Consider the following 11,875-nt stretch of genomic DNA (forward strand, 5'->3'; position numbering starts at 1 on the left):
ATGAAGTCCACCTGCTGATCATTTCTTATAGAACAGTAATATTCCATTACATTCACAAACCACAACTTGTTCATCCATTCCCCAATTTATGGGCATCACCCTAATTTACAATTCTTTTCTACCACAAAAAGAGCTGCTATGGAGTGATAATTCTGGGTCAAAGGGCATGCACAGTTTTATAGCCTTTGTCCACATCTTCTCCAGTATTTATAATTTCCTTTTTTTTGTAATGCTAGTCAATCTGATAGATATGATGGGGTACCTCAGGCTTGTATTGATTTGCATTTCTCTAATCAATAGTAATTTAGAGCATTTTCCCATATGACTGCAGATAGCTTTAATTTCTTCATCGGGAAACTGCCTGTTCATATCCTTTAACCATTTACCAATTGGGGAATGACTTATATTCTTATACATTTACTTCAGTTCTCTATATATTTTAGAAATGAGGCTTTTATCAGACAGAGACACTCATTGTAAAAATTATTTCCCCGTTTTCTGTTTCCCTCCTAATCTTGGTTGTATTGGTGTGGTTTGTAGAAAGAACCCCACAATTTTTCAATTTAATGCTATCAAAATGATCAGTTTTGCATTTCATAATATTCTCTATCTCTTGTTTGGTCATAATTTCTTGCATTCTCCACAAATATATAAATATGGCAGGTATACTCTTCCTTGCTCTTCCAGTTTGCTTTAAGTATCAGCCTTTATATCTAAATTGTATAACCATTTTGAGTTTATTTTGGTATACAGTGTAAAATTTTGGTCCATGCCTAGTTTCTGCCGTACTATTTTCCAGTTTTCCCAGTAGTTTTTTTTTGTCAAATACTGAATTCTTATCCCAGAAGCTGGGTTCTTGTAGAATCTTAAATCTGCCTTTCCTCAGTGCGTCTCACTTAACCTTCCAACATAGACACTGCTCTCAGCCACTGCACTCCCTGGGGGCACTGCTAGGATGCCCATTGGGAATACTAGCTATTAGATACTATTTAGCATATTAAATAAAATTCATTTATTATTGTTTTTAATGGAAGTTATTGCTATATTCAGCTAAATCATAGTTCTGTGTCCATAGGTACAATCATGCAATGTTATTGATATGATCTCTTATGCTTAGTGTTCCTAACACTGAAGCATAACTGCATGACACAAACTCAATTTTGTCCTAGTAAACATTTTTGACAATCTTTTATTTAGTATTTTTGATCAATGTTTATTGAAGATATTCATGCATTGGTTCACTACTTTCTTTTTTCAGACTTATCTCTCCCTGATTTATCAGGATTATATTTGTCTTATAATAAGAGCTGGTAAAGTGCCTGAGTTTTCTATTAAAAAAAAAAGAGAATTCATTCTTCTTTAAATTTTGATAGAGTTCATTCATAAATCCTCCTAGCTTTTTTATTTTTGATTTAGAAAGAGACTGGAACATATTAGTAATCTATGACATTAAGGTATATTTTGTACAAAATATTTGAGTCAGCAACCAGCTGACTCAAAAATATAAAAGAAAAGGACAAGCGGTTGTTTCTTAGTTATTACATTTGTGGCCAACTCTTTGTGACCATATCTGGGGTTTTCTTGGCAAAAATACTAGAGTGGTTTGCTATTTCCTTCTCCAGCTCATTTTTACAGATAAGGAAAGTGAGGCAAACAAGGCTATGTGACATACCCAGGGTCACACAACTAGTAAGTGTCTGAGGTTGGATTTGAACCCAGTTTTCCTGACTCTAGACTGAGTGATCTATACAGTGTAATACCTAGCTTTCCCCCCAAAGCTTAGCTTATTTAAAAAGTTGTGAAATATTTCTAATAGTAATAACTCCCCATACTGTGGAAATCACACTAGTTTAATTAGAAAAATGAGATTTGAATCTGTCTCTTACTGTGTGGCACAGAGTTAATAACTTATGCTTTCTAACAGATTCCTAATCTCTAAAAATGAGATACTATAAACTACAAAATGGTTTTTCTAAGTGCTTTACTTGCTTCAGGTACCTCCCTCCCCTCCCCAAATCTCTTTCAGTTTTTTTTTTTTTTGTGAGTATTCCTCCATCATTAGAATGCAAGCACTTTGAGGCAGGGATGTCCTGTCACTCTGGCTTAGCAAGGTGCCTGACACCTAGCAAAAGCTTAATAAGTCCTTTTCCCCCTCTTCCTCAATCTTCCCAACAATGATTTGCAACATCTATAAGAATCTCAGTCAATTTTTGAATGCTAGAAAATTTTGAAAAATTCTTTATTCTCCGTTTCCAGGATATACCAAGTTGAATTCAGGGAATTCTATTTGAGGACATTTTTCTTAATTAAAAAAATACAGAATTTGCTGGATAATTTTCATTTCTGAGAGGCATAGAAAAAGAAGCAAACTATCTTATATCACAAAATATACTGTATTTATTTGGACAAATTAGGCACAGTTTTAAACATTCAATTTAATTATAAGAAATGAACATGCATGTTTAAAGTGAGGATACTATATTCTGTTCTGAGTTGTTGTTACTATTTAGATAGGAGATAATGACATGGCAGGACCATTCAACGGAAGATACAGCTCATGAAGTAATGGAGTTATTCACATTAGAGAAACAAAAAGAGTTATTTGTATTTTATGACCTTATGTTTACATACACAGAAGGATAGCAGTTATCTATTAACAATACAGAAATGTCACAGGCACAGATTTCAACTTGATGAATTTAGTAAATGGATCTATAAACCTCTTTAAACTTTTGAAATATAAATATAATAATCATCATAAAGCACAGACATTTCAATAATCAAAGAAGAAGATTATGTAAGAAACTGTGAACTTTTCATTGTCATTTTTTCAGTTGTGTCCAACTCTTTGTGACCCCATTTGGGCTTTTCTTGGCAAAGATACTGGAGTGGTTTGCCATTTCCTTTTCCAATTCATTTCACAGATGAGGAAACTGAGGTAATCAGGATTAAGTGACTTGCCCAGGGTCATATATCTAGGAACTGTCTGAGACTGGATTTGAACTCAGGTCACCCTCTAGTTCCCCATAAGCTTCTTTTACATATAGTTTTAAAAGTTTATGTTAAATTTAACAAGGTAGTAAAAAAAAAATAAACAACTGTTTGGTTTTTCCCCTCTTTTTGTTTTTTCTTTGTATTCTAAAAATGTTTTATTGATGTTTTAAAATTGAAATCTATCACTATGCACTAACTCCTTTCCTTCACCCCCAAATGAATTTGTTCCTTATAACAAAATGAGTAGTCAAGAGAAATAAATCAACATATTGATCATATCTGAAGATGTATGTCTCATTCTATACCCCTCATTTATCACTTCTCTGCCAGTAGATGGGCAAAAAGTTTCTGAAATGATCATTGGACACTGCTTTGATCAGATTTAGGAAGTCTTTCAGAAAATATTTTACATTATTGCAATCAAAATAAATCCTAATAATACACTTTCAAATATTGAAGTTGCCCAAGTTAAAACCTGTGCTTCTTTCTTTTCTCCCCAAGGATGCAAGGAATGAAGTGTCTTGTTTCATTTAAGGGACATGGAATAACAACTTTGACACAGTTAAAATCACATAACTATCTTTTCTGCGCATTTGTGATAATGGAGATAGTGCTCTGATGGCATTTGACATTGTAAGATACAAGGTATTTCCAAAGACCAAAACTATACCATTTGTCATATTTTGAGGCAAGTAGGTGAAATGATAGATACAGCACTAGACCTGAATGCAAATCTGGTCTCCAATATTTACTAGCTATGTGACCTTGAGCAAGTCATTTAACCTGTTTATCATTTCTTCATTATAAAAATGGGGGTAATACAAACATCCATTTTCCAAGGTTGTTATGAACATAAGATTAAATAAGATTTGTAAAGCATGTTGCAAACCTTAAAGCTCTATACAAATGCTAGCCATTATTATCACTTTGTCTTAATGACAGAAATGTTCATTTTTCCACTCTGGAATAGAGAGAAATAATTTTTATATTCAAGGGCCATTTGAGAGGGAGATTTCTTTTGCTGTAATATAAGATTGCCTTTGAAAAATCAAGCAATCCAAACACAGACTTGATCCATTTATAGACACTTATACTCCATTAGAATATTCTGAAAATAAAATGATAAGGAAATGTATTATTCAATAATGGATTAACAATAGAAATGTTTCATCTAGTGACAGCTCTATCTACAAATCTTTCAAAGAATCAATCATTTAGAATAGTAAGTCACAAGTGTTCATTCATAGAGGAAAAGCCAAAGAAATATTTGAAAGTTCCAAATGTACTTGGTTGACCATTTTTCACTGAGCCAAGGTTATATAGGCTTACCCCTTCTTGGTATTTTAATCAATTTGCAAAATGTAGTTGACATTTTACCTCCTTAATTATCTTTTCTCCAACAGAAACCATACTCTTTATCTGCATGGGGCCGAGGGCAAAACTGAAAGAAAAAAGGAAATCTTCATCTTAGACGAGGATAGTGACATTAGATTGTGTGTGACCTTTGTCTTCCAAAATGATAGCAATCGATCAACAAGTGCTTTTTTCAATCCCTACTATGTGTTAAGATGTATGAGATAAATATATACAAAATATGTGTGAGATAAATGCATTTTTACTTTTCTTTTCCTCCCTTTTAGTCTGAAAAAAATCTTTGCTTTATGAACACATTGAGCTAGGATGGACTTTTGTCTTATAGATAATCCTTTGATAAGAACATTTTTGAAAACTCAAGATTTACAGACCTTCAGAGAGAACGTTCACATTCTTTATGTGAAGAAAAGACAATTCAGATCATCACAGACTGGTGAGAGGCCCTTTATTCTTAAATCTTTAGCTCTGCTATTTAAGGGACAGTTTACGTGTTTTTTAATTTTAATTTTTCATTTTAAAGAGAGTCTGTTCAGACCACACTTTGGTAAAGCCAGTTTAGGCCATCCATTATGTCACAAAGGCTCTTACTCATCCTTTATTCTTTCTGATTCATTATTATTCACTGCCTCCCAAACAGGAATCTTTTTTTTTCTTTTGTTTTGCATAAATTGAGGTAAATCTATGCATACCTTATTGGCAACAGGTGTTCCATACAAAATGTTCTCATTTTGGGCAGCACATTTAACTGGAAAAACAGAATTTATGTTAACATTTATAGTTCATTTTATAGGAAATGGACAGAGAAAAAAAAGAAGGGAAAACTGAAAGTGCTTAAAAACTTTGTCACCCATAAGGAACTATGACATTATATGTGTTGATCTGCAGGCGGAAGGAGTCTACAAGATTTGTTTAGTTCCTCATTGTGGCAAAAAAGAGAGATGGGCCTGGCATCTCTCTTTTCCTGGCATCAGTGACTCCATCCTTAAACAAGGCTCCCTTTCAGTGTGAAACTAGCAGTCACATCTAGCCTCTAATATTTATATTTCCATCCTTCTATTTCCCTACTATTCTGGTCATAGAACCAAAAAAAGTTGCCTTTTTGACTTTCCATGAAGGTCAATGGTAGTAAGTAAGCCTCTGCCTCACCTCCAAGACATGAAAAGACTGCTTTTTATTCTTTGGCTCACTATTTTCTCTGTCTCTCTCTGCCTCCCTCTGTCTCTTTTTCTATCTCTCCTTTTCTTGCTTTCCTCTCTCATGCCCATATGTTAAATATATAGGAAATAATCTGTACTCAGAGCTCCCTTGGGTGATGTAGGAAAGGTGGCAGTCCCTTAATTGATATTTTCCTGCCCTGGAATGTAGCCCAAATTTGTAAATGATGGCCCTTTAGTCATGATGCCATCATTCCCTTACAATTGGCTCTTCAAGTCTCATTTCATTATTACTGCTGTCCACCTCACCTAGGTTGTACCAATGTTCCAGATGCTTTTGAAACACTCCCTCGTTGCCTATAATGTTTACCAAATAATAAGAATTCCCAGCTAAGATCTTTTTTTGAGAAGCCTTTTTTGATCTTCCTTAATGCAAACGCCTTCTTCTGATAGCGTTTACAATGGACCCCATGTGGAGCTTGGCTGGACACATTTGTTCCCATGTTGCCCTCTCCGTTAGACTGTGAGCTCGCTGAGGGCAGGCACTATCTTTTGACTCTCTTTGTATCCCCAGGACTTGTCACAGTGCCTTGTACACAGTAGGCACTTAATAAATTCTTACGGACTGAGCAAGCCTTTACAAAGATTTTTGTTGTTTGTACTTCATTCTTAAAGGACAAACAACAGTAACCAACACCACCGTGTGTAATGGGAATGTAAGTTTGGAAGATCTTCCCTGCCCCTAGGCTAAAGTGCACCTGGAGCCTGGGGTGGGAGGCTTGATTGGCCAGTGAGTCAATAAGGTTGTTACATTCTCTGAGCCAGGAGAAGGCTATATAAGCCCTGATGTGAGGCTTTGTTTTGGGGCTCACTTTGAGAAGTGTTCTGTGATTTGATCTGGATTCCGGGAAGCCATTGTGCAGAGCCCCCGGCTTTGAAAAACCCAGATGTTGAAACCCAGATGTTGATTGGGTATGGATGTAATGGTTGGACAGTTTGAAATCTGTCTACTTGATCTGTTTCTGTCTTGATAATTCTGTCTGTATATTCTGAAGTTCAGGGTGCTGACCTCTTTCCCCTGAACTAGGTAAATGATACATGTTTGACTGATTAAAGTAAGCTTGTTAACCCATTTTGAGTTGCTTTCCTTTATCAAGGCAGATCCAAGAAGCTGTGTGAGCAGCCACCCTGGGGACACTGGGGTGCTTGCTGCTACACCATGGCATAATTTCCAGCAATACACTCACTATTCTTTATGGTACAACTCTGCTTTCAAACTGACTCAGTCTATTATATTAAAAAGCACATTGAGGGGCGGCTAGGTGGCACAGTGAGTAGAACACTGGCCCTGGAGTCAGGAGGACCTGAGTTCAAATCTCGCCTCAGACACAACATAAAAACTAGCTGTGTGACCTTGGGCAAGTCATTTAACCCCAATGTTACTAGCCGTGTGACCTTGGGCAAGTCACTGAACCCCAACTGCCCTCCAAAAAAAAAAGCACATTGAATGTGGATTTAGAGTTCCAAGGCAGAGTCTGCATTCTGTTATTTACAACTGCAATGGGAGGGGTTGGGTAAAATTTTCCCTTCAGTGGGTCCCAGTTTTCTAAAATGAAGTGTCTGTACTTGAAGTCTTGAAAGTTCCATCCAACTGTTAATCCTATGATCAATTTCTATCATGCCACCATTTCTTATATCCTTTTCTTAATTTCCACAGCTACAGGACAGGCTTTAAGTATAGCACAAAAAATTCTCATCAAATGCCCTGATAAGGGGGAAGGTGATAAGTATTCTGCATTGTTGGAGATGCATTTCCCTAGGAATTCTCTAAACCAATGAAATCACAGGTCAAATCTTTAAAAAAAAAAAGAGGCTATAGATAAAAAAAAATAGGCTATAGGTACTGACCTGCCCAGAAACCCTAAGATCTGACTTTTTATGTCAATTTTATATGTGCTTCATTCGAATCAGGATTACTTCCCTTTTTAAAGTTATGCTGGTCTTAAGGCCAAGCATCATGATTTGTTCTTTGGAGAAACATCTGGTCAAGTGATATGCACATAGTGAGTACTCAATAAATGCTAATGGATATTGTGCTTTAGTCACTAGCTGAACAGAGCTAATAATGAAAAGGCATCACTTCTTTGTGAACTCTGTCCCACTCCTCCCAGCACCAGTAGCCCAGGGAAATTTGAGCCTCAAAATCAAGGCCAGAGATAGACCCAAAGTCAAGTGAAGTAGCCCAGGTGAATTCTTGCTGCCTCTGCAAATATCTTTGCTTTCAGTATTCACTGACTATAACCCTTTCTAAACAATACTAGAGTATTGTAATGGCTGCCATTAGACTAGAGATATTGGGGTTTCAAATTATCTATATCTATGGATTGGACATCTTTTTTGGGGGTATACTTACAATCTGGATGGTGTACAATGGTGATTTTATCTGGAAAGAAAAAAAAACATATGGTGATTAAAACTACACAGTTTGTTCTGAGGGGCACAAGTGTAGGCTGTTCCTTCCCCTGCCCTTCAATCCCCTCCTTCTTAACATCCCTGTTAGAAGTTATTTTCTAACATGATTCAGGAATTTCACATAGGATCACAAGTAAAATAATAAAATTCTAATATCCTGAGAGCAGGGACAGGGTTCTTTCTTTTATCATTAGTTATTTTTAAATGAGATTTTATCTATCATCTACATCTGTGTGTACACACAATATATACTTATATATGCATATATGTGTGTATGTACATTATATATATATATAGTATTTTTCAAACCTTAAAGTGTTATATAAATATTAGCTATAATAGTTATTATTGTTTTGTATTCTTTCTTTCTTAGTCTTCGAAAATATCAGTGCTTGCTAACTGACTATTCATTCCTGGCATTTATGAATAATGAACTTCTGGTCTTCTCCAGCACAGTTAAGGGTCATAAAAGTAGTTCAGTCAACTCTAAAAATTTTATGTGAGTGGGGCCATGGTTAAGAGCGGAAAAGCATTAGTAATACTTGTCCTGGCAATTTATATTTGACTTTGAGAAGCATAGTGATTTGTGGGGTAAATTTAACTTCTTAATTTTGTTTTCTTTAGACCAGAATTACATTTGTTTTTCATTTGCTGAGGATGTGGTAAATTATGGCAAGGGGAGTCTTCTATAAAGCATTCTGGGTTGTATGGGAAGTCAACCTGAGATCGTTAAGAATAAATAGACCATACCTGTGTGATAGAGGAGAAATAGAGAGCTATGAAGGCTATGGAGTGAAATGTCAATGATATCACACTAGTGATAATAATTAATTATTACCATGATTATATGGCTATTGGGATTGCGTATCATGGGACACTACAGTCACAGAAGAATTAAGCTTGAGAGCAACCCAGAGGGCAGAGCACATGGTGGGCAAATATCCTAAAGGTAAGGAAGAGTAGCACAGAGTAGCATCAAGGATGTTGTCTGGGAGATGTATGAATGGGAATTAATGTAATTTGTCACATCACAAGAAAAAGAGCTGCCTATATACTCCACTGGTATTCACACAAAGAGATCTCAAGGAATACCCCTCCCCAGCACAGTGGATAAATCTCATGTTGAGAATTTAGAGGACATGAGCAAAAATTAAGCAAGAGGAGAAGTCATGTGATCTGCCTTGGTGAAGGAATACCAACATTGATGAGTTCACCAAAAGAGTAATTGTCATCAAAGAGGCATGGCAGAAAGAGCCTTGGGATTTGGAGTCAAGGGAATCTAGGTTCAAATGCTGATTTGACCAATTGCTAGCTGTGTGGCAAAACTCAACCTCTATGGACCTCAGTTTCTTCATCTGTAAAATGATGGGATTGGACTAGATGATTTCTGAGGTTGCTTCCAAGTCCTAAATTTTTGCTCCTATTCTCCAAATGGTAACTAATAACTTTGCTGAAGATATTCAGATCTATCTCATGGTTAAAAAAAAACAACAACAATGGTAGGTAACTTTAATTTACCATAGAAGTGTTCTTCTTCTGGTCTTTTCCCAATAATGCAGTCTCGGAGTTGTCGTAACTTTTCCTTAAGGAGAAACATCCCCAAATAGATGTTAATAATTGTAGTTTTGTCATGAACTAAAATGGAATGCAGAAATAGATGTTTTTTTTTTTTTACCAAGTTAACTTCTGTGCTGTAGTGGCACTTGAAAGGTACCCAGGAACAGAAGTAGAAGCTCCCAAACAAGGCTTCCCTGCCTCCTTCCCTCCCTCCCTGCCCTTGATCCCAACCCACTAGGATGCAAGCCAACATGTAATGTGCACTCCTGTCTCTGATTATTTCATATTTTCTACCCCCCAAGGTTCCCTCTTGCTCCCTCTTCTTCTTTTGCTGTTCAGTTGTTCAGCGCTGTCCAGTTCTTTGTGACCACAGCCCATCAGGCCCTTCTATCCTCCACCATCTCTTAAAGTCCATCCGAGTTCATGTTCATTATTTCTATGACACTGTTCTATACTATTTCACTTGGTGATCTCATCAGCAACCACGGATTCAATTTACAGTTGCTATGAAGATAATTCTCTGATACCTTTATCCAGTCTGATAAATATCTTCAACTGCTGTTTAAAACTCAGTATTTCCCAAACTGAATTCATCATCTTTTCCTCAAGTCTCTTCCCTTCTTAGTGACAAAGACACCGCCACTGTCCCAGTCATTAGGAACACAGCCTATCACCTTCAACTCTTCCCTCTCTCCCATCCTTCAAATCCAATCAATTGCCAATACTTGTAGATTCTACTTTCACAGTATCTCCCATATAAGCCCCTCCTCTTTCTTCAAACACTACTACCACTCTGGTGCAGAGTCTTATCTGTATTAGAACAATCTTCTGGTGATCTCCTGTCTTAAGTCTCCCTATATCAGTTCATTCTCTAAGGGTATGACCATTTCACCGCCCCCCCTTCCTCCTTTCAATAAACTTCAGTGGCTCCCTATTACCCTCAGTTTGGTTTTTAAAAACCTTCATAAGCCATTTTAGTTTTCTTATTTACATTTTTCTTCTATTTATGTATTCATAGAGATGACTTCAGCTTTAATTCTCATCAGTACATTCAGTTGCTTCTGAAGGTGGAGTAACAAACTCCTCCCTTTATAAAGTGCTTAAGATGCCAATCATCTCTTTTACCTTCTGATAGAATCCTTCAGGATTCAGTCTTCATTCATTAGATTATAAGCTCCTTGAAGGCAGAGACTGCCCTACCTTTTTCTTATTTTGTCCCCAGCATTTAGTACAGTGCTTGACACACATTTAGGCATGTAATAGAAATTTTTGCATCATATCATACTCTGTGATCTAGTGACACTGATCTCCTTGCTGTTCCTTGAAGGAGATATTCCATTTCCCAACTCCATGTGTTTTCACTGGCTTTTCTTTGTGCCTGGAATTTTCTCCCTTCTTATCTCTGCCTTCTGGCTTCCCTCAAGTCTTAGCTAAAATCATACTGCCCGCATGTAGAAGCTTTCTCTTGTCCCTCTTAACACTAGTTCCTTTCCTCTGACATTACTTCAAATTTACCCCGTATATACTTTCTGATGTTGAACCATCAGACAATGTTAAAAATTTTGGCAGCAAGAGCTTTCCTTTCTGGGCTTTCAATAGATGGGTCCATAGCATCTGGGGAACACTCCCTAGGCTGTATCTCCACAGTGCTTGCTTCCCAGGATGATGGCTGAAAGCATTGCTCTTCTCAAGACTCTTGGGTTAAGGCCTTGGGATGTAGCCACAGGTATCTGAGGGGAGATGGTATTCGAAGTGGTGGAGGTTTGCCTTGCCTGGTGCATTCTGCCTTCTGCTCCCTCCACTTTGTGTCTGCTATTCTGCCTAACACTACCCTGGTGTGTTCCACCTCCACCTCCTCCTCCTCCTCCCCCTCTTCCTGCTTCCTTTTGTGTTTTTCTTCCCCCACTATATTGTAAGTTCCTTGAGGGTATGGACTGGCTTTCTTTTTATTGCTTATATTCCCAGTACTTAGCACAGTACTTGGTGTGTGGTAGTAATACATATTGACTGAATTGGATTGAACTGTCCCTCCATCAGCTTGTCTTGCTTCCATTAGGATAGCTCATCTGCTTTATGGGTCTCAGTTGGTAGGGAAGGCTCAAACCCTAACCCCCTTCCCCATAAGGTGGTATTTCCCTAGATATTGACTGTGAGGACTGGGCTAGAAAGAAGCAGAACCCTTGCTTCGGGGGGGTGGGGGGAAGGCAGCACTTCTTGTGCTGTCATGAAATACTTATCTATCATCTATCTATCTGTCTGTCTACCTATCTATATCTATATCTATCTATCTATCTATCTATCTATCTATCTATCTATCTATCTAT

General features: G+C 37.1%; 1 protein-coding gene across 1 annotated transcript in view; it reads right to left on the reverse strand.

Moving 5' to 3' along the window:
• Positions 1-2,336: 2,336 nt before the first annotated feature.
• BANK1 (B cell scaffold protein with ankyrin repeats 1) overlaps positions 2,337-11,875 on the reverse strand; it is a 378,038-nt gene continuing 368,499 nt past the window's right edge. Inside the window, exons 14-18 of the mRNA XM_069093955.1 lie at positions 9,513-9,576; positions 7,936-7,965; positions 5,058-5,113; positions 4,372-4,435; positions 2,337-4,102 (exon numbers count right to left, since the gene is read on the reverse strand). Coding sequence (XP_068950056.1) covers positions 4,376-4,435; positions 5,058-5,113; positions 7,936-7,965; positions 9,513-9,576 — 210 coding nt within the window. The 3' untranslated portion in view covers positions 2,337-4,102; positions 4,372-4,375. The remainder of the gene's footprint in view (positions 4,103-4,371; positions 4,436-5,057; positions 5,114-7,935; positions 7,966-9,512; positions 9,577-11,875) is intronic.

The sequence above is a fragment of the Petaurus breviceps genome, unplaced genomic scaffold, assembly GCF_028583685.1.
Source record: "Petaurus breviceps papuanus isolate PSGF00001 unplaced genomic scaffold, PetGlider_PUasm1.0 126, whole genome shotgun sequence".
NCBI classification, from domain to species: domain Eukaryota; kingdom Metazoa; phylum Chordata; class Mammalia; order Diprotodontia; family Petauridae; genus Petaurus; species Petaurus breviceps.